The 23,700-nt window shown below is 44.3% G+C and overlaps 1 protein-coding gene across 1 annotated transcript in view; it reads left to right on the forward strand.

Annotated features, from left to right (window-relative positions):
* Positions 1–23,700, forward strand: part of CTNND2 (catenin delta 2) — a 697,357-nt gene that overhangs the window by 438,667 nt on the left and 234,990 nt on the right. Inside the window, exon 9 of the mRNA XM_037529421.2 lies at positions 8,541–8,793. Coding sequence (XP_037385318.2) covers positions 8,541–8,793 — 253 coding nt within the window. The remainder of the gene's footprint in view (positions 1–8,540; positions 8,794–23,700) is intronic.

Genomic DNA, 23,700 nt, shown 5'->3' on the forward strand with positions numbered 1-23,700 from the left:
TGTTAGAGCATCAGGCCGTCCGCACCCTCCTGCTCGCCGCTCCTCCACTCCCGGCTGGTCGCTGGTGAAACGGGCCAAGCAGGTTCACTTCTCACGTGGGAAATCAGTTTTCCCAGCTGAGCCCTCGGAGAACATGGTCTGAAAGGGTCTTCTGCAGCCACCACAAGACCCAACTCCAGTTCCCTCAGCCCCCGCAGGACAAGACAGATGACCTTTCTCCCACACTCAGCCCTAAAGTGGGGGGACGGCGACAGGGAGATGTCATGTCCTCTTGTGCAGGGAAGGAGACTGTGTGAGGTGCAGGACAGTGACTGCGGCTGGACCATGGGTGACTATTTCCACCTGCTCGTACAGGACGATTTCCCCGAGATCTGAGACTGTATTTCCTGCCTGATGAAAATTTAAAGAGACACATTTTTAACTAAGGTGTCTGTTTAGATAAAGCATAGATTTCACTGGGGATAAAGCTTGTCAAGCTAGAGCTTGTACACCCAGCAAGGTCCTGGGTCCTCGTGGATTTGCTGAGGATAAAGTCTATTAACCAGCAGCTAAATAACAGGAATTTTTATTTCAAACTCAAACATAGCAATGACTATCAACTTCGGAGTCCCTTAATGAACACAAGCACTTTCCTCTGACAACCTCCCAAACAAATCTTCCTAACTCGTGCAAATGGCCAGTGTGGGCTGCAGGGAGTCACGTGACCTGCCACTTGGATAAATGTCTCAGAGAGTGGCGACAGCAGCATCCTGTGAGGAGTTGTCAGCTTGTAATAAAGAATGAATTAGCGTGAGACTATTGCACTAAGAGATTCTGCTAAATATCTCTATGAGGTTGACACGGATGGCAACATAAAGAGAAAGGAAGCATGTGGGGAAAATATTTGCACATTTGGAGAAAGTCATTTTCATTCTCTGCAAGAACAGCCAGTGTTTAGTAAAGCTACAGAGTTGTTACCTAGGGCCTTTAGCTTCCTAATGTTGTAGGTCTGTCCTTCCATAATATGTAATAATCTTCTTAATTAAAATCATTTGAGTCCACAAAAGTGGAATATTAGCAGTGTATTATGAAATGCTGTTATACTTCAAACTCTAAAGATTAGAGTTTCCCATTAGGGAAAGTCAGGTGAGGTCTTCTATAATCTCTTAAAATCTTTACCTTCTTAAGGTCTGAAGTCATGAGCACTTCAGGACTCATGTGGAAATGTTTAATGAGCCCATCCATAAATATCTCAAAGCCTGGAAGAACTTCCAAGGCTTACCTCTATCAGCTCACCGCCAAATGGCTCCATAAAAAGTCTAATTACTGCTGAAGGAAGACAGAGTTTGCTAGCAGAATAGCTCTTTAGTAAAATTCAGAAGTATGGTTATTGCCAGAATGTTGTACGGCGAATAGGGGGCACAGTGTTGATCAGTGTTGATAAGACTGATAACTTACACGCTTGGCTTCACCCCAGAAGGTGCACCCCAATTCCCTGGAAGATGTGACAGCAGGTTCTTAGGGATCCGTCACTAAAGCTAGCCATGCCACAGAGGGTAGCAGGGAAGGATTAGATTTCAGCTGAGCTGTTACAACACACCAAAAGTAGGAATTTAGGAATAATGAAGACATTTCCAGATGATGCCCAGTGGTGGAACAATAATTACAGATTAGCAGATTCTGCCTCACCGACTTTCTCCGTAAGTTAAAATAGTAATTAAAAAGCTCTAGAGCTAATTTATGTGACTGTTGTAGTTCTTGGAAATGTTACAAATGAAAAGGAAAATGCATGGAGCAAGATGACGGTATAAATCACACTTGGCAGAGAAATGCTTATTTTTACAGAATAAAATGAGCACAGCACCTACCGCTCCAAATCTGCCAGGTTCCAATTCCCAGGGTGGCAGCCAGTTATGGGACTAGGAACCCTTTCGCTTCCTTCGAGAGTCTTCTGGAGCCTCTCGGTCTGCAGGTGAAGTTGGATGCATGAAGGACATATCCACCTTCCATGCAAGGACCCATATCGCCATGTACTTGGTGTGAACGCACTTCCTGCCTCAGAAGTGGAAGAGATTTCTCCCAGAGTGAATCCTGCTCTCCAGCAAGCAAGTCCTTGCTTACAGCTCCATCTCCAAACTAGGGTGCCTTCTGCCACCTCTTGTGGCACAGACAGGCAGCTAGGACGCCCACGCATGCCCCCGAGGTCACTGGGCTACCTGCCTCTCCTGCCTTGTCTATCACGGGTTTGCTCAACTCTCGCCCCAGCTCAGGAAACAGAAGTGAGTCCCCCATGGACACGTTAGCACGCCCAGCCAGCACCCCCATTTCCACCAAACCACCTGCCCCTGGGCCCCTTCCACCTTCAGTTGAAGGAGATTTTGCTTTATGCAAAGAACCCAAAGAACAATGGCAGCACAGGTTTTGAGGAATATGAAAACAACAAGGATTGCGGATTACGGGCGCTTACCTGTTCTCACTCCTGTATCACAGCAACTGGGAGCGTTTGTTGTTGTTGTTTCTGTTTTTGGCATCACTCTTCAGAGGGTAGGCCTTGTAAATAGGTCTGCTGTCATTTCTAGCACTCAAGAGCGGAGACAGGGTAAAACCAGAGGCTCGGGAGTCCCAATGCCCGAGTTTAAGTTGGGTTGTGCCCACAACGGTGCCAGGCTTTTGGACAGTCCTAGCAGCACCTGCCTCATCGGCGGCTGCGGGGGCGCCAGGCAGTGGACAGGGTGAGGGTGTCTAACGGGGCAGCTGGTCCACGGAGAGATCTAAATGCACCACAGTTGTTGTTCTTTCCTCGGATCTAGGCCGTGTAGGCCTCTCCACTAAAGCTGAAAATGGGTTTGAAATGTTGAAAAGTAGGACGAGACAACAGCATCACCCTCCGACCCCCACCCTCCCACACACTCTTAAGAGGGGACTCAAAATGGACACGTTAAATATGTCTATAAATATGTATAAAATCATCCATATGCAGGAAGAAATGTAGGCCCTTTGGATTTCCACTTTATCCATCACTCCTATGCATTTTTAATTTTTATACCACATTCTATAAATCTACCGCGGCTCACGATGCTGTGAGTGCCATAACAAAGTAGAAATTGTAGCCATTGCTGAATAGCAAAATGATCCTCTTTTGCGGATCTACAATAAATCTACAATAAATTCACTCACCTGATCTCACCTTTCGTTGGGGGTTAACACGGTAGGCAGGTCTGCTGGTGTTTTCAATAAAACAATGAAAACAACATCAGTTATAATGATTCCATCACTGCTAAATCCTCCGTTAAACGCCTCTCCCCACAAATGTGATAATTCACGAAGTTAGAAGATTATGTTACATTTATCTTCGCTTCTTTTTCCATTGAGTTAGCCAGGATCAGCCCCTGCTCTAAGTACAGAAAATTGGAAGAACTTTTCAAGTCAGTTCTGGGTGAGAAGATACTGGGTTGTGAGCAAAAGTGTCCTTATCCCCAAAATAATGGAGCCGAGCCCCTCTTTCAAGTGTGTAGACCATCTTAGACTCATGACACCCAAGTGGAACTTATTTTCTGACCCCATTACTCCAGGGATCATGACTTAATTGCCTTGTTTTATGCTTATTTTGTATTATATAACACATTTTAAGTTTTTATATGTATACATATATATTTGAAAGCAAAGATAAATAATAAAATAATCTTATTTTTCCCTCTGTTGTCAAGCTCTATTTTATATCTCCCCAAGTTTCTTTATGTCCCCAGATTCTTGCATTTTATTCCTTTCTCCTTTTATTCTGTTGCCAGTAAATAATGCAGCAAAATTAATTTGCTGTCATCAGCAAAATGGAATGTTTAATGTTATTAAAAAGGCTGGCTCTTCTCTTTTAAACAGATATAATCCATGAAAGGTCCAGTTTCTCCATGATACACTAGACCTTGGTTTGTGTAGCTCCATGGAGAAGCGGAGATTTCATGCGCAGTTTAGATATTGAGGGAGGTATGAAGTCAACTGCTTCAGATTTTAAGTGCTTTAAAATCTCCCCAAAGAGACCAGCAGTGTGGTTATTGAGTTCTAAGAGCTTGTTGAGGGAAGAAGGGGCTGTTTGCAGAGCAGGTGAGGGGAGAGGAGTGTTTGCAGAGCTGATAAAGCACCTTCCACTTCAAATGTTTGCCATGAAAAGGTTCAATTGAATAGAGTAATCCTACAAGACAGACAATTTGGTCAACTGAGCGCTAAACCTTATATACGAATAAATGTACAACAGGGCAGACATGAAGGGGAAATTGCATTAGAGGAAAGTGTTCTGACCCATGTGTGTTTCTCCACACTGATGGGGCCATTTTTTTATGTCATGAAAACAATGTCATGGTGACATTATTGGTGGTTAGTTTGAGATCTGTTAGATCATCTAGATCTACTAGATGACCACGTAGCCCATCCCTGAACAGTATTTTTTCTCCCATTGTTATATGTGGCTACTTTACATTACTTTCATCGCATGCATAGGTCCTTTGTTTATTTTAACCTGCCAGTTCCAATATGAATTCTGATTTTATATCTTGAAATTCTCAGCAGCCGTCTTACTGACTGTGACCCACCAGAAGTTTAAACCATGAATTCAGGGATAATACTTCTAAAGGGCCATTTGTGAAGTATCACAAATATAATTGTGATTTTTTTAAATATGATCTTTCTAAAAATAATTACCCCAAACTTAAGTACAAATAAATACAAATAAAAAATAAATAAAAATTAATTACCCACCTTAGATTTCATTGCCCAACTCGTTTTTCTTAATATAGTCCTATCATAGGTTTAACGAAGTCTCAAAACACTTTAAAATAAAACTAAGGTGTTTAAAGGTATGTCATTCTTTAATTTGTCTAGATAAAAGCAATTGCAATTTTTGGCATAAAAATTTTTCTGTTTTATCCTGCATATCTCAATACAAGTTAATGAGAAATGGTATAAAGTGCATACTCGCCAATTTGTAATACATTTTAAATATAGTACCAGGGTGTTAATTCCTATCGTAAGTCCATCTCCTCTCTGTGCCTTTAGCAGACATTTCCTTTCACTTTGGGGCTCTCTTTCATCCTGTTTTCTCACTCTGCTGCGTACCTCCAACACCTTTGGGGTTTGGAAGACTGGCCTGGTTTATACAAGCAGAAGCTCTGGAAGCAGAGTGCAAGGGTGTGACCCCCCAACCCCCATCAGCTGTCAGGCACATTGAGGCAAAACACTCAAATCTCTCTGTGCCTCAGTTTCCCACTTGAAAAGTGAGAGAGATGAATGACGAGTTTACTGTCTTACAGGGTTGCTGGAGGAAATATGAGGCTCACACATCCAGCAGCTGGGGGAGCTCTAAAGTGTGTGCCCGCAGGGCCTCATTTCCCAACACTGGGGGGGGTCCTCGTGCTCCCTAACTTCCTGTGATTCCGCATTGTCAGTGGTAATGATGACACAGCTCGTCTGTGTCACGTTTTCAACCTGTGGGGTATTTGATGTGCTCTGTACCTCTAAACACCATCCCTGGGGCCCTTTTGCTCTCTTCTGCAACACTCAGGAAACCCAAGCCCAGGGAGATCCCGTAACATGCCCCTGTGCCAGGAATGTCCTGGAGGGCCCGGTGGCGGGCCTGGTTCTCTCCCTGCAGAGCCCAGCCCTGGGCGTTCCCTGGTATGCCCTATAAGCCCTAAAAAAGGCCGCCAAGTGGAGTAGGAATAGGAATGCCAGCCACAAATATGTGTGGGCCTCCACCCTCCCTTCTCCTCTGCCTGAGATGTAGCCTTCTTACTTCTGCTTAATTAGCTTCATTTCACACCCTATTTTCACATTTCGACCCAATCTTCATTTACCTTTTTCATCTTTTTTTCTTTTTTTTTTTTTTTTTTTTTTGGTCTGCTGTTGGGAGTCTTTCCTCTCATTATACTCCCATTTAATTTATGGTCCTCCGGGAGAATTTCTTCAGCATGGCTAGTCAGGATTTTGCCTTTACCTGTCCTATGTTTTTCTTGATTTGGTTTCGTTTTTTAACAAGAATGTGTCTTTGGGTTTCAGTATTGTTTCCTGATGACTCTCATTGTGTCCCTCCTTCTGCTAACCACTATTTAATATGCTGGAAATGAATAATTTTGCATAAAAAAGGCTTCCTTTCCTCACATCCATAACCATGTTAAGCAAGCTTAAATGTAGATATTTAGTTTCCTGGACAACAAAATACATTGCTCTGAAAAAAATGTCAGGTGTAGCAAGTGTCCCCTTGATTTGCTCCTAGGTTAACACAGCTTCTAGAAAATGAAATTCCTTTACTTCTCTGTATTTGTCCTCCAAAAAGCAAGTTATGCCTGACCTCAGTTTGACACCCCCATCTCTATAAGAGAAAGCACAGTCATACATTTTAAAATAATTTTTATTAGATAAGTTTATATCATTTTGAAAAAATAGAAATCCTCCAGAAATTGCATGAACACAACACGGATTCTCTGATGTGTATGTGATGTTTATTGGTCTAACTTGGTGGCTGATAGTTTAAAAACTCTAGCAGCTCAAAAAAGAAAAGAAAAGAAAAGAAAAAACTCTAGCAGCTCAGCACTCCTCACTTCAAACTACGGCTCCTCTGGGAACATATTCATCTTTTATTTAGAAAGCGATTCTTGAGACTGTTTCCAATTCTCCTCACCTCTTGGTGCCTGGTTTCCTAATTTTTGGGCATCAGGAGTGTGAGTATTAAAAGCTCATTGGAAAAGGGAAGCCCTGAACTTAAAACTAAAAATAGTTCTATGTGTTAAATGTGCTCCCCAAGTTCACTTTGCAACTTTTTTTGTCATTTTGACCCAGTTTCCTTAACTTCCTTCAATTTGACATGCTGTCTCTCTGCTTGTCCTGGCGTCTGTCCCCTCTGGGGAGTCAGGACGAAACAAGTCCTGCCATCATGCACTAGGACGAGCTAGGGTGGGCGTGGAGGGTCTGGTTTATGGCCGGACACCAGCTCCAATGGCCCCGTGGTGGAATTGGCCGTGTCCACCATGCGGCTGGGTTATGTCTGTGTCCTGACCCTCAGTGCTTGCAGCAGTGACCAGGCTAACAGTGGGCTGGCCCCATTCTACTCACACCAGAGCTGCCCATCCCCTGTGTGAGCCAGCTCAGCCGCAGGCATCAGAAAATGTTGGGAACCAGACAAAACAGCCACATGCAACAAACTGAGAGAAATCCAGGAAGGAAACAAAAAATTGGAATTCAGTTTGGAAGTGGTCAAACTGATTGTAGTAACTGGTATAAAAATCCTCAAAACAATTTTAAATGCATTTTAAAAATGCAAATATGCCTGAAAAACCCTAGTAGCTCCTCCTTCTGTGCTGTAATTGGGTGAGCCTTCACCCCTGCCCGCCATGCCTGCCTTTCACCAAATGCATTTGTGGCAGCATTAGCTGAAAAAGAGGTGCATGCAAATCTAGAAGTGTTTTTACAGGAACTCAAGGGCCCTGCATTTCATGCTTCAACACCAGCCTGGAAATAGGAGCTGTCCCTCTCCACCTGCACCCCCATCACTTTCCTTATTCTCTTTTATTTGGGAAAATTAACTGCATTGCCAAATTTGGATTACACCCTTAATAAAGTGAAAACTTTCTGAATCTTCACAACTTGAACACAAAAAAAGTGTCCGTGATTCCTTATAAAATAGTCCCTAGATTAATATGTGTCAGTCTCACTGGTGTGAGATGGTATCTCATTGTAGTTTTGATTTGCATTTCCCTGATTACAAGTGATGTTGAACATTTTTCCATTATGCCTGTTGGCCATTTGCATATCCTCTCTGGAGAAGTTCTTTTTAGCTCTTCTGCCCATTTTTTGACTGGATTATTTTCTGTGTTTTTGTTGAGTCTCATCAGCTCTTTGTAGATTTTTGAGATCAGTCCTTTATCAGAAAAATACCGGATGGTCTCACTCATAGCAGGAATTTAGAAAACCTAAATAAGGGACCAGGAAAGAGACTAACTATAATAAAGAAAAAATCAAGAAGCAACTATAAACCAGAGACACACTGGGGGTGGGGGGGTGAGGGAGAAGAAGGACTAGAGTCAAAATAAGGGGGGGTGCAATTGTATGGGGAATATAACCGAAATGAAAATGCACACATTGTGCAAAAATGAAAAATGATGGAAGGATTATATAAAATAAAATATTTAAATAAATAAATAATAAAAAATGTTATGTGCAAGCGGAAATGAGAACATTTAAGACTGGTTGTCTTAAAAAAGAAAAAGTCCCTAGATTGACTTCCTCTGGGTTTTAGTTTGGCTGAGCAGTTTCGTGCAGGTTAGCACCTTCTCTTGCGTGTCGGTAAGTGACACACACGCCCCAGATGTGCCCCCCACAGCTGTATCTGAAATAGCACGAAATGGTCCGTGCCCTGGATAACGCCGAAGGTGTCGGTTCAGAGATGACCGATTATTTTTTATTCTCTTTGCACCCTTATTTTTCTCACGTGTGTAATTTTCCCCACCTAGACCCGGTGCGCCCTTTCTGTGAGCGGGTCCTCAGTGTTTCACTTTGTCCCTACTTTCCTGTCCTAGCCCCATCTTCCCCCGGTGTCGACTCCGCCCCCTTGCAGCGCACAGGCAGCCAGCACGGCCCCCAGAACGCCTCGGCCACCTTCCAGAGGGCCAGCTACGCCGCCGGCCCCGCCGCCAACTACGCCGACCCCTACCGACAGCTGCAGTACTGCCCCTCCGTGGAGTCCCCCTACAGCAAGTCCGGCCCTGCCCTCCCGCCCGAAGGCACCCTGGCCAGATCCCCGTCCATCGACAGCATCCAGAAAGACCCCAGGTGGGTACCGACCTTTTCCTTTTCCTGCCATGTCTCGGGAGGATGTCCAGCCAGGCCTCTCTGGGGTGTTCTCAGCGCTGATACCCCATTATTCACTTGTGTCAGCACTGAGCGGGGAAGGCTCGGCTTTGCTTGGGTTTTATCCCCTGTTGTGAGGCTTTGCTTATGGGTCGTGGATTTCTAGTACCTTCTGTGAGTCATCAGCAGACAATAAAGATCTTTGGATCAGAACACCTGTAGGTCTTGAGAGTGCAGCGGCTTGGTAAGATCTAGAACAGTTTCGTAATGCAGTGGGCACTTCATGGGGAGGGTGACACTGGATGTGGCCGCTTGGCCTTGGGGTAATGTACTGACTCGTGAAAGCTTGCTTTGTCACAGAGTATTTCTAGGTGTCAGCGTTAAGTGGTGCATCTAATAGTTTCCATGAAAACTTGGAAATTTAGCAAATCTGTGTTACCTGCCTTTTTCTGTGTCTGAAAATAAAAATAAGGTTGATACGGTTTGGGCATTGATAAAAACTTGCGCATAAACGTATTAGAGAAAGTGTTACTATTAAAATGTGTTTCCTTTTGCCGCAGTGGCAAGGGATTTAGCTGGCAATGCAGTACTTCTGAAGCAGGAATTGAATTCCCATAGAATTAAATGATGTTTTATTCAAAGCCATTTGATTTATACTGATAGTCCCATAAATATATCTGCACCTGTAAAGACGATAGATATGTCAGATTTCTGGGTTTCTTTACAGCAGGCATGTGAATTGACGGTGGTGCACTTAAAATTCATCTCAAGGAATTTTCCCAGATAGAGGCAAGTGCATATGTACTGTATTGAGGGACTTGCATAGATTCTTTTGTAAAAAAGAAATCATTTCTACAAATATAAAAGGCAGAATATAGAAATGGAATAACAGTAAACCCTTAAGATCTGCTACATAGAAATACATGTAATTGAGTTGCCATTGCTTTAGCTAACATTGATGTTTAAATGAAGGATAAACGTGTTCTCTCCTATGGAGATATTCATATTAGGGAAATTTGACTTATGGGAAACTAAATTTATGTTTTTCTGGCTACAGCTTTACTTCATGGTTTTATACTGTGCATCAAATGCATTTTATTTTATTAAATGCCATATCCCTTTTATTTTGTTACTGTCGGTTTTATAGCTTTTTTCTTCTTTCAGTGCATTGTCATAGCTCCTAACTTCAAGTGATGGGTTATATCACATACATTTCTTGAGTACCCACTATAAACCTAAAAAAAGCCCATAAAAAGATGAGGATGAATAAGATAATAATGGCCCCAACCTTTGCATATGTGTAACTTGTGTGCAAGTCAGTGTTACAGGAATTAAAAGGTCCCTCTATTATTTCAAGAATGTTAAGCGTTGGCCTTGAATATCTGTAAATCCAGGGCAGGGGTGGGGGTTCACGCCACTGGCTCAGATAAAGAAACAAAAGAAAGAAATAGAAGCACTTCTAGAGCCAGGACTCGACTGTTGTGGCTTGAGAGGAAAGAGACTAGGTCATGCTAACTGCATGGAGGAGAAATACACTAAAGCCTTTCTGTAGAGTTTTCTTAAGATGAAGAAAAATTTAAATCCGTGTTCAGACGCCATTGAAAGATATTCCAAGTCTAAAGTTTCAGTCCAGCCTCTAAAGATTCTTTTACAAGTTTTTACATCTTCCTTGGAATAATAAATTTTTACTCTCCCTAGGTTAAATAGCACTAGAACTACTGTGATTAACTTTGAGGGATCAAAATGGATCATTTCGGAATTACAGCTTATGATTTAAACTTTTTCAGTCTTTAGACTTCTTTAAAACCCAACATCCATTCTTAAGAGAATTTGTCAGAGATTTATTTATTATTAAATACACCAGGAAGCTGCTTTGCCATTGCAAGTGCATGTTTATAACACATTACAATTCACAAAGCACTTTTATTTCCTCTTTGATGTTGTTCTCTTTTGAGGGAGGAAACGAATAACCTCATATTTTGCGCCAAGAACAGAGACTCAGAGCACTGAAATGACTTACTGATGGTTACTGCTCTGATGAGGGCGGGCCATGCACCCTTCCATCAGACTTTCAGGACACCGCGGCGTCTATTGACATGAACATTTTTATTTCCTTATAAAATACAAAAAGCAAAAGGAAAGAGCAAGCTCACATCATTTGTGTGTGATTTTTGGTGTGAATGGTGGTACCAGAAATCCATGTGCAGGAGTGTGGAAGTTGGGGGTGGGGGGAGCAGATTTCTCAGGGGGTCTGGTATCTCTGATCCTGCTCATTGGGTGTGTGATCTTCGTTTTATTTTTCATTTCTTTGCTTTCTCTTATCTACCTTGTTCATCTTATTGCAGACCATGTCCTTCTCTATGAAAAGAGTTCTGCTATTATTCAGAGAAATGTTCAGATAGTGCATTTGAAAATAAGAATCTGAGTTAAAATAACCCCAGTTTCGTTAGACTTGAGACCAGACTCTTCCCGTTAGCTTGTAGGACGAAGCCAGCAGCTGTCAGCAGATCCGTCTAGGGGCTGGATTTTCCCAGGTGGCTTAGCTCAGTCCCGTGGATCAGGAAAAACCTCAGTCTTTTCTCTCTTGACCCCCTCCTGTATCCCACCCAGGATGCACAGCACCACTGTACAGAGAGCTGGTGGAGTCAGTTTTCTTTTTAAAATCAGTAATCATTGAGAAAAAAAATTTCCATATATAAAATTTACCAAATAGCCATGTTTATTAAGAAGCTTGTCTTTTAGTTGCTGGTGATCTTTCATAAAATGGGAATTGCGGATGAATTGTTGACATGGCTGGTGGCTAGGGGGTTGTTGGCGTTTTACACCTGATATTGAGAGTCGCGTTTGGGTGTTTTTAAACTTAGGGGTCAGATATCATTCTTCAAATTCAAATGTGTGAAAGGGGTTTTGGCGAAGTCAGGTGTGATAAGTCATAGCATCCTTATTTTGAAAATGTGATTGATGAAATAGCTAGGGGAAAAAAAGTAAAGCAGAACTGGTTTGCCTTCATATAGGAAAGGAACCGCGAAGTTCTCGCCCTTGAAGGAAGAAAAGTTAGGGCCACGATGTGACTCACTTAACGCGCAGGTTACAGCTTGAAGAGCGTCTTGTAATAGCGTTTGATTCACTCCTCTTCAGGAGTGAATTACATCAATCCTTGATGTAATCCTTAATGTAGATGACCCCAAAAGCAACTTTTCAAACAGGCTCGAAGAATCTACCTCATTGTAAACCTGACTTGAAATGAAACCTTCACTTTTTTGTTAGTCACCGTAATAGAGAGATAAATATAACGACTCACCATGAATGCTGAATTCGGGCCCAGATTAGCAACTGTGGTCTCAGTGAAGTGTACAAACTTGCACTCCAGGCAGATGTTTTGTTTCAGCCCACAATATTTGTTCAATAATATAAAAATGTGCACTTTTAAGGAATTGCCTCTTGCTCTCTACTACCTGTTACCTGCTATTTTATTACTGAAGTTGTTTTATTGTTGGGTTTTATAATATTATTAAGTGATGCTGCTTATCATAAATAGCGTTAAGTAAACCTTGGTTGAGAATGTTCTCCTGATGTCATTTGTTCCCTGTTACCTGCCCAGTACAAAACCATCCTTACAGCATATTGTAAATCGAATGCGTAGTGAACAGAACAGACTATAAAATGCGTTTTTGTGGCTGAAGCGTTTATAATAAACAGCTTTAATATTCTTCACAGCCCAGTCCTCCTGGATTGTGAATCTCTAGGGAGTCTGCTTTTCACTTCAAATGAAATGCAGTCACTTCCTTAACTGGGAATTGTCAGGTGGGGGGAAGAAAATACTGAAATCTAAGGACCCTGAAGTTGAGGGGGCTCAGAAGTCATTTATTCAGGTCGGAAGCAGACCTTGAATGCCTCTAGCCATGGGCCACTCATTACCTCCTAACATTTGACTCATTCTTTGAGTAATTCAAACCTTGTGCCCTGATGTACAGATACCAAAGCTGCATCTCTTGAAAGTTCATTTCCTGATCATGCTTCTGGCTTTTGAAATCATGAGGACTTGCCGTTCCCTTCCTCAGAGGACAGTGTGGAGGGCAGCTTCACTCGCCCGCCGTGGCCAGGTCTCTGTTCCTTGCTGGCTGCAAAGGTTCCTCAGCCACCCTTTCAGGAACTCTCTCCAGGGGACCCTCGGGGGTCAACTCCCTCCTGGTGCAGGAGGAAGATGAGGTTTACCACGGGCAAGTTTTCTGGATGCTCAGATGAGAATCATTCATAATGGAGATGATCAGGAAAATGAAATCTAAAATAATTGCTGTGTTCCATGGTCGGCATTAAACCAGCATTTTTATTCACTAAGATCACCCCAGACCCCCATGACATGACTTTTAGTGTGTCCCATTTTATGGACGGGGACTGTGAGCCTCAAAGAGCTAGAAATTGACTCAAACCATCTGACTCCCAATCCTGGTTTTAAACTACTGTGAATATTGATACCAATATTAATTGTTATGAATATTAACACCAATATTAACTGTCTGGTCAAATCAAGAGTTAGCTCTGTTCACACATGACTTCCACCAAGCCATAAATCAAGTCTCCTTAGCTGGTATTTTTTTAATCTTTTAAACTGAAACGCAGGACTTTTCATTCACTTCTTATTAGTTGATTCTATTATTTGATACTGCAGGAATGTTTTCTGAGTCCTGGTTTTGCTATCCAGTAACCGCTGCTCTGGGGCGTGCGGACGTTTGAAAGGCGTGCATATGCGTCCTTGGCGAGGCTGCAGCAGGGCATGGCCAGTGCTGGCCCCAGGATGGGGCCCTGCAGCCCTTCCTCCTCTGGACCCTCCCTCTGGGTCCACCTGAAGTCACCCCATACATCTAGGTGACTTTTCTTGAATATTCTACGACAGACTCTTGTAGATGTGCTGACAACATGAGAACAGCTTCATTCTTTCTGGAGCTTTCAAAATTCCATGAGTGAGCGAGGCTTATCTGCAAATGACTGGAATGTGTTGGAGAAATAAGATGCACATGTTGGGGGAAATCCAGGGAGGAATCAGTTGGCACAAATCTTGGGAATGAAATGGGAGTGAAAGCTGTTGTAAGTGGAGAACAGTTCAGAAGAGGCTGGAAGCAGCAGGGGCCTGAGATACGCAGGTTCTCCTGGGACTTGGGTTCTGCAGGGAGTGGCTGAGGGCAAAGGCTCCTGGGGGCATCCCCTGCCTCGTCCAGCTCCTGGTGGCCAATGTGTTAACATGTGACTCCAACTTCCCAGTCTCTGACTCCACAGCCACATGGCCTTTTTCTCCACGTCTCAGTGGCATACACAACACCCGTCTGTGAGGAGTGGGTTTTCGCGGAGGAGGAACGTTACTCGTGGTGGCAGGGACTCCTTGGGCCGGCGGCGGCTGTCTCTGTCTGGTGCTTTTCTGGCCTAGACTTTGCTCTTGAGAAACAACCCCTTCTTCCCAGTCCTCAAGTTCAGCAGGCCCAGGGCTGACCCCCACTGGCCCCACCACTGGGCTGGGCTGCAGGTGCAGGACGCCAGAAGCCGTGCCCCACTCTGACATGCCGCGCTCCCGCTTTAGACTTTCCCACATAACCTGGGGCAAAATTCCTAATACAGACAGCAAGAGCCAACACGGGAGCAAAAACTGCTGAACAGCCCCTCCTGTGTCAGCGAGCATCCCTCCCCAACACCACTCGTTGAGCCTCTGCCCGCCCTCCCTGGAGGGGGATACTGTGGTCCTGGGTTTCTCCATTATAAAGCGCAGAACAAAGGTGTCCTTGGTCATGGAACTGGTGTCGCTTCTGATTTTCCAGTGCCTTGATTATATGTGGTTTTATGAGCTTTCTAGAACTTTCCTTTAACCAACCCTTCTAAAGCCACCTTCACGCCCTGTCCCAGGAATAGATAGTAACTTCCCGCCCATTCAGCGCCACTGATCAGTTCCCTACAAGAATTAAATCTTCATGAAATCTTTACCAAGTAGGTTTATAGGAGACACAAATCTGGTGACTCCATCCAGTGTTGGGTATCGTGGATCCCTAGAAGTGAGAACAAAGATGTCAGGCATCTTTACCCTTAGGGTCTGCAGTAATCTCAGGACAATGATGATAACATGTAATGCAAAATCAAGCACTTGTTTAAAGGGATGGCATGTTGAATTCCCAAGTAAAATGAGTTAATTATTTTGAAATATTAAAATGCTCTCATCGGGCCTCCCCAGTGGCACAGCGAGTTGAGCACAGCGCTGTGAAGCTGTCCGCAGCCTCTGCAGCGCGGGTTTGAGTCCCAGCCGGCCGGGAGCTACCCACATGGCGCGGCAGACCTCTCCTGCCTCGCCCGCTGCTCCCCTCAGCAGTATATTTCCTCAGTCTGCCTGTTCTGTTCCCCGCTCTGTCTCTGGTGAATCCTCTCACCCTCCTGCACATCTGGCCTGTGCCCCAGCTCTTGTATAAAAATAAATAAATCTTAAAAAAAAAAATGCTCTCATCGCTTGGGCTAGTAATTCATACATACTACTTTCTGCTTCGTGGCTCACTCTGCTTTCTCGCTGATAAGCAGGCTTGTGTGTGTGATGCCTGAGTATTACCTCCTAGGTTTAGCTCTTCTCATGGAGACAATAGTAGGAACTTGAAGATGACGTCATCCCTGGTCCCCATCCCTTGAGAGAAGGAAGAGCCCTAAGAGAGGGAGCTGCAGATGTGGCGAGGAGGGACCCCTCCTCTTCACCTTCACTGTGAAGATGCCATCAAAATATTTGACAACCCAAAGTGCGCAAATATTAAGAATGGCCTTGGAAACAAGCCAAGAACCAGAAGCGAAGGGAACATCTTTCCCTGGACTCTCAGGGAGAATTAGAGACCTGCAGATCCAGGAGGAGGCTCTGAAGTTCAGATGCTCCAATTCCATACACGGCCTCTGTGTCCTGGCCGTGCGCCATTGTCCATGCCCCATGATATCCCTTGTCGAGTTCCAGGGGTTGGTTTTGAAGGAATCCAAAGAAGGTTTCATGCTTCAAAAGGATTCAACAGAAAGTTCTGTAGATCCATTATTGGATCAGATACTAAAATTAAATAGTGGCATCTCTCCTCCCAAACTTGGAGTCGTGAGTGGGGGCCCTTCCCAGGGAAAAACAAAAACCAAAAAACAAGGAATTCAAGGGGCAGATTTGGTTCACAAAGTTCATCATTCCTCAAGGGCTTTTTCCAGGACAGCCCTAGACTTGATTTTATTAAAGAAAATCATCTGTGGATTTGCTACAAAGATTGTGTGTCTGTACACATGTATTAAGTGACTGTGCACATATTATCTGTTTGTTTATGAGCTCTGCATACATTTATCCAAAGATAAGATCTACAGAGCTATAAGCACACAATAATTAATGCAACAAGACGCACAATAAATCACACGGTATCGATTTTGCTTTTTTGTTGTTTATCCCTTGTGCTCTCAATCCTGTGGTTTGCTTTTGTTTTACCATTTAAAAATGTTTTCCAGTCTTTAAATCAAGATTGATGCACTGCTAAAAATTGAAACCAGAACTTGACAAAAGTAAAGAAACATAAGACTTGTTGGCCTTACAGAAATGTAAATCCATTATCAGAGCTCTGAGAACATGGAGAAGCCCATTCTGGCGGGCCGTGTCGTTCTACAGCCCCCAGTGAGCGGTGCTTGACTTCTTCAAACTCTGCTTTGTTTTAAGTGCCCTGTGCTATGCAAACCACTTGATCATTCCTTAACTAAAAGAATTTCCTTGATTGATTCCTCATTTTATGCTTTTAACTATAGAAAGGTTGGTTCATTTTTAGCATAGCTCAATTAATCCATCCTCAAAACCCTCCTCTTTCTTCCTCTACAGTGAGAATCTGAAATCTCCTTTGGTTATTTCATGTACAAACCAGTTTTAATATTTTTCTTGATGTCAGAAGTCACTTTTCGTCACTATCTAACTTTGAACATTTAATTGAGGACAGAAGTGGAGCGTCCAAAACTTTTATTGTCTCACAAGGCAGGTGGTAGTTGACTGTCAGTTTGTAACTAATGGGAATTAATTTCCATTGCTTCTTGAGATGTTTTGCGGCTAATAGCACTCATTAATTTGGAGCTACTGACATCAATAGAGAGAAAATTAGCATTTTACAGTAAGAGAAAAAATATATTTTGAGCTGAAATTTTTTTGTTGCTTATGATACATTTTGGTTTGACAAGTCTGGTAACTCGAATTCTTTGATCTACTGAAGATCACACTCAACTATCTGGACTGAGTTGCTGCCCAAGCCTGTTGTAGAACCCACACTGAATTCTGTTAGGAATAGGAGGAAGGATACAAAAGGAGGAGAAGAGAGGACGCCAAGTGGGAAATTCAGTGGGCAGTGGCCCTTCAGGGCACAGAATGTTGATGTACTAAAATGCACCTCATCGAGGCAGACGCCACAGTTACAGGACGTCCTCACCAGCAGCGTGCGTTGTCCCCTGGAAACTGTCTCTAAGCAGAATGACATATAACAAAACCAATTTGGCCACAGGCTAATTGAGAGTCAATATCCTACAGCTTATTTCTGATCACAGATTCGTTACCAAATTTCTAAAGATCCAAAGCACTTTTTGTATTTAATGAGCATTGTCTCATTCATTTTTCAACCTGTTTAGTCCAGGTCAGGGTCATGTGGCTACTGCCTGACTGGGCAGCTCAGGGTCAAGGCAGAACCAACCCTGGACAGGGTATCCTTCCCCCACAGGGCCATCACACACATACGCAATCACTCCCACTGGGACCATGGAGTTGTACACCCTTGCAGCCCCCTGTGCATCTGTAGGATGTGGGAGGAAAACAGAGTCCACACACACAGTGGCCCCAGGTATTGAACTTTTTCCCTAGTCACCATAATAACGAAAGGATTGAAATGAAATGATATTACCCGGCAACCTGGATATCCTCACTTTTTTATTGTTCTACCTTCAGAATTCTCTGGGGCATTTCAGGATAGACTTCGCTTATTTAATGGTCTGTTTCTCAATACGTCATATGGCCACATGGCCACAAGCTGCCACATCAGGAAAACTCGGATTGTGTTTGAGATCAGGGCAATTTGCAGAGCATCCCCTAAAGGAGGGCCGTGTCGCCCTCACCTGCTCTGCTGAAGGTTCACCCCATGAGACCTCAGCATGGTCCCCTTTGACTTTGAAACTTAGTACAGGGGCTCCCAACATTTTTAGAATCAAACACTCGTTCTACTTCAAAGGTGTACTGGCACCGTGGCCAGTCTTTTGCTTTGCAGATAGTCTCAATCTCCAAAGAATCACTTCTTAAGACTCAGGAAAGGCAGACATGAAATAGCCTTGGATATAGGACAGCCTTTGCAATTAAATAAAGGCACCCTTATGAAAGAAGCAAGGGTGGTTTGCAGACAGACTGGAAACCACTGGCTTTGCTGCCAGAATGAGGCCAGAATCACTTCTCTGAACAAACAAGTCTTGGAAAATTCACTTAAGATGCTGACAAAGGTCCCAATGAGTGGGAAACAGAAATCCCAACCTTTTTACCTTATTTCCTGTGTGTGTCTCTACTGCTTGGAATGTATACACTGAAGGAATGGATGGTGAAAGGACTTCTCAATATATTCAAGTGTTTTGAAACAGAAATAATGTCCTAAAACTTCGTTTCTGGGAAATCTCCACATAATGAGCATGAACTCTAGAATTAACAGCAATACTGGAGGTGGTAGCCGGCATCCAAGACGGCCCCAGTCACCACAGCTGTTCATGTTCACACCTTCATGCGCCCCTCCCACGATGAGTCGGAGTTGGCCTGTGATTAGAGCCCTGCAGGAGTGGCTGTGTGGTGTGTGGAGGGAGAGAAGCCCGTCCAGGGTCCCGAGGCACTCAGGCACCCCTGGAGAGGACGTCACAGGGCGGGACCAGCTTGCCCACCTTGTGACTGAGTCTCCTTTGAAGCAGCCCCTGTGCCGGGCACACCTTGGCATCTTCCAGGTTAGGTCCCAGATGCTGCAGAGCAGGGACAGTCCTTCTGCTGCCCCCTCTCTTACTTGAGGTAATAAATGGTGCTGCTGCTTTTAACCATTGGGTGGTGCCATGATTTGTTACACTCATCTGACTCTCATCTCATCCAGGTTCTCACCCAGGTTATCAGGCTTTCCTTCCAGTATCTTCTGTGATGTTCCTGTTCCCCTTTTCTTGATTAAAACTACCCATACTTCCCTGATGGGTGAATAGGTAGAGGAGATAAACAAAAGGTCTATTTGATGGACTATCACTCAGTCTGAAGAAGGAATAGAAAGGTTGACATTTTACCGCATGAGTGAACCTTGGTGGCATCACGATAAGTGAAATAAGTCCGTCGTAAAAAGACAGATGCTGTTGGATTCTCCTGTGTGGGCTCCCAAGAGTCATCAGATAGAGCCAGAAAGTGGGGGAGGGTTATAGGAACCAGGAGGAGAGAAGTGGAGAGTCAGCATTTAATGGGACAGTGGGAACACACTGGACTGGGATGGTTGGTGATTGTTGCCAAATCACACAAATGTCCTTTATGGCCTTTAAACCATGCACTTAAAAATGATTAAGATGCTGAATTTTGTGTTATGTGTATTTTACTACAATAGAAAGAAAGGTAAGGAAAAGGGCAAAGAGTCAGCTAGAGGCTGTCCAGGCAAGGCTTCCTAGAGACAGGACCAGCAGCTGGGCCCAGGAAGAAGAAGGAAGGCACAATCTGTGGGTCCTGGGCCTGATTCCTTCCAGAACACTGCCCCTGCTCCTTGGCTGGCGTATCTGACGTCCCTTTTTTAAGAACATGCACAGTGCCCCATCCCATTTATCACTTGCCAAGTATGTGACCTAAATAAGTTCTTTAATCTCTAGCCCACATTTTCTTATGCTTTATTAAGAATAATCATATAAGAAAGTATTTCCTAAATATTAACTATGAAACTCAATTAAAATCCTGAATGTGAAGTAGCTTTTCTAATTAACTGGCACAATATTATCCTATAGAATAAAAGTAGTTCTTGGTATTATTAGAGACTGAGTGAATGCCTTATGTTGATTTTTTTGCAATTTTATTCATTCATTCAACAAGTATTTCCCGAGTAGCAGCAGGCTGGCAGGCATCATCTGGATACTAGAAACTTCAGGTAGGAGAGGTGAGGTAGAAATATTAACTAGGAAATACTTAGGAAAAAATTCACTTAACAGCATATAAACTTCAAAAAAATAGCATATAAACTTCAAAATAAATCAAATTAAAATGAGAATTAGCAGCTACCTTTTTATTAAAAATTGTCCTCAGTTACTGGTTATTCCAGTTTACCACATAATTCTCTTTTAGTAGCTTCAGGTGCTTCTACTGTGCTTTTTGCTTTTAAAGTCACAGTTCTAGCTCATGACAGCTAGTGGAGTTAATTTCCCCTCGCTGTGGATGAAGGCAGTCGCTCCTACCTCAAAGGCCCCGAATCAGAAAGCTTTCAACCAACACAATGAAAGCTGACCAAAAAGAAAGCATCCCATTTCACTCAGGAGCCAACAGAATCCTTATTCCTATCTCTTCTCGACGAAGGAGTCGGCTCTGTTTCAAGCCAGGCCATCTTATATTAGAAAAGACCTCATTACGATAAGTGGCAATTAACATCTGTACTGCAGTAAAAGTGCTTCTGACATTAAAGAAGAAAATATAAAACATGGGCTCTTTCAGATAAACAAGTGTTTCTGCAGGGAAGCTTGCAATGCATTTGCTGTGCTTTGTTTTGAAGATGACTGGAACATTAGCAGATTTATATTTGTTATAGACCAGCTTGAAAGTAGCAGGCGGTAGTGCTGATATTGTAGGACCGTAGGAACAGCATCCCCGGGCGTGCCTGCCCGGTGCGCGCATCCAGACTGGGCCTGCTCCTTTTGAGGTAACTGAGAACACTTGATGACTAGAAATTTTAATTGTGGATTGTTAGAAAGGAAAGGTATTTCTGTTTGATTCCCCTACACTGTTGCTTTAATGCAAATGGAGCAAGTTTGCAGCATGTTACGGGCCCCTCCATGTCCAGCGAGTGTTTCTGCACATACCAGGCCCGCCCTTACCGGCCACACGCAGCTTTGTACACAGCGTGCAGCATTAGCTCATCCAGCGACATGAGCACGAGTCACAAGGCATGAAAGTGCACTCTGGCTGTCGCCGTCAATAGGAGCTTGTTGCACGTTCCAGGAAGAGACAGGAAGCTGCTTCAGCAGCCTCGGCGGGCCGATCGCATTCAAAGCCACATCACGATCCTGGAGACAAAAGTTGCTTTGGGGCCATGGTAGGAACTCTGAGCCCGGTGCCGAGAAGGACGCGACTGCGCGCCCCCTGTGCAGAGCTTGGCGGTGTGGGGTCTCCTGGCCCTGACCCCCAGTTTCCTCTGACCTCCTCTCTCCTGGTCTCGTAGCACACACCCCCGGGCTGCTGGTGCCTCTGCCCTCTCTGCACCTCTCTAATGGTCACCGCACGGTGCCTTGAATCTAGCTAGCTCAGTCTGTGATGGGTTAACTGTGTGCTCCCCCGCCCTCGTGAATTCCAGTCCCAAGGCCCAGTGCCTCAGAATGTAACTGTCTTTGAGAAAAGTCCTTGCAGGGCTGGTTGGTAGAGTGAGGCCATCGGGGCGGGGCCCACTCTGGTGTGACTCTCGGTCCTTATAAGAGGAAAGGGCACGTGAGGCCAAGGAAGAAGGCAGCTGTCTGCAGGCCAGGAGAGCGGCCGCACAGGAACCCACATCCGCCGACATCTGGGTTGTGGGTTTCTAGCCTCCAGGTGGTGACACAGTGAACTGCGGGCCTGAGGAGGTGGTTGGGGCAGCCTGGCAGGTGAAGCAAGGGGTGTATCTGGAGGCAGGAGGGGCATCCTGCACATGCTGGACACGGCTCCCGTGACTGGCTGCCTCTCTGCTGCCCCTCGGGAGGAGATGCCTTTTGGTCAGTAGGAACCCACTGGCCCTGAGCGGGTGGGTTCTCTGAGCAGTGTGTCCTCAGAGTGCAGCCTTGGGGGGTGACTGCTGCTCTGGAAGGTCTAAGAGACACCCCTTAGCTGGCCCATCATTTTGCTCATCTAGATGGACTTTTCTGAAGATGAGTTTTGTAGAGTAAGAGGAACGGAGCAAGCGCATCAACAGGGCACATTTCTCTTCTCTGAATTTGGATAAGTTTGTACGGATTGTTGAAAGTGAGATTCCAAAAGAAAGGAGTCGTCCTACTACGTTCACACCTAATCATTAAACAGGGGAATAAATCGGCCTAATAAAATCAAGGTCAAGGGCTTTGTTGAACCCATGGAAAGGGGATAATTTCTGTAAAATAAGAATCATTGTCTTTTCCATCTCATTCCTTCAGTTTTAAAATCAATCACCACATTCAATCCACCACATTTTGAATTTTATATTAAAATATATTTTATCTTTATACTTTAAAAAATTACAGGGGCCTCCCCTTATCATAGGGGCTAAGTCTCAGTATCAGTGCTAGGGCCTGAGTTCAATCCCCGGCCAGGGAGCTACCCCCATGGCACAGCAGACATCTCTTGTCTCCCCGCTGCTCCCCTCAGCAGAGTATTTCAGTGGATCCGCCTGTTCTGCCCCCTGCTCTGTCTCTGGTGAACCCTCTCACCCTCCAAACCTCTGGCCTACACCCCAGTTCTTCTACATTAAAAAAAAATGTTTAAATAAAAAATAACAAACACTAGAATGACTGAAGCTTAAAGTTTCTAGCACCTTCTCTAGGCTTTGCTGTCCAAAGTGTGTTTCTGGGCCTGGGTGTGGGTTCGAGGTGCACTTAATGGCATAAGGATCTGCATTTTAACATCACCCCACGATGACATCTGTGCACATTGACGTTAATTGCTGATCCATTGTCAGAAGCGTCTCCCAAGCACCACATCTAGTTCTTTGCAGAAGTCAGAAGTCAAGCTGAGACCGTGAGATGTTCATCGGTCAGACCTCGCAAGTGTGCTTGTCATTGTATTGCCGTATCAGTGACCTAACACGGCACTTGGATCTCTGGTCTTTGCAGTCTGATCTGGCGGGTGGGGCTGCACATCTCATTAGCACCTGGGAGGAAGGACAGAGGAAGCGTGTTGCACGTAGGAAGCAGCGGCAACACCATCTCCATCACTGTGATGCTTTTGGGGTCGGCAAGAGGAGCAGTAGCACCTTAATTCAGGACTGTGCTGAGGTGCAGGTTCCCCCAGGGAGGGGGCTCTGAAGGCCCCAGACAATCAGTCTTAAGACTCTCATCTTCACCCCAGCTATGGACCCTTCACCCATTCTCCTGCCACGTCCCTGTCAGTTTCTCTTCACCTCCTTGACAGAGGTCACTGCCCTCTGGAACCTCAGTGCACCTTTATGTGAACAAAGATTTTCAAGATTTTCATCCATGGAAGCCCCAAATGGAATGATTGCTACAAACACATCTCATTCTAGCAAAAAATTAGCATTTGTTCTTGCACACATAAATTTATTATTTAAAACCCAGCTCCATCTCGCTAGGGATGCATCTTCAGTAACACCGTGCTCTGTGTCCAGCAATGGCATCTGCTTTGTTTGCTTAAATCATCCCAATGTTTCGGTCGGTTGTGCACAGTCCATACCAGCAATGATAACTCAGTCCCCAAATAAAAATCAGCAGTTAGGTCTTTACGTCACAGGCGATGCAGGACGTCGCATGGGTGTGTTGATTGTAGTTTCGTGGAATATCAAGGCCTTGTCCTTTGCTCTCCCATGTACGGTTATTTTAATGAGAAAAATCCTTGGATGTTTCTCCAGCCACTGAGATTGCTTCATAATCCAAACAGTATTGGGTCAAGTCCTGAGCCTTTCATGAAGGCGACAAAGGAAAATAAGACTTCTGAAGATTTCCATTAGGCTCGAT

The sequence above is a fragment of the Talpa occidentalis genome, unplaced genomic scaffold (genome assembly GCF_014898055.3).
Source record: "Talpa occidentalis isolate TD23 unplaced genomic scaffold, MPIMG_talOcc4v2.1 talOcc4.6, whole genome shotgun sequence".
NCBI lineage: Eukaryota > Metazoa > Chordata > Mammalia > Eulipotyphla > Talpidae > Talpa > Talpa occidentalis.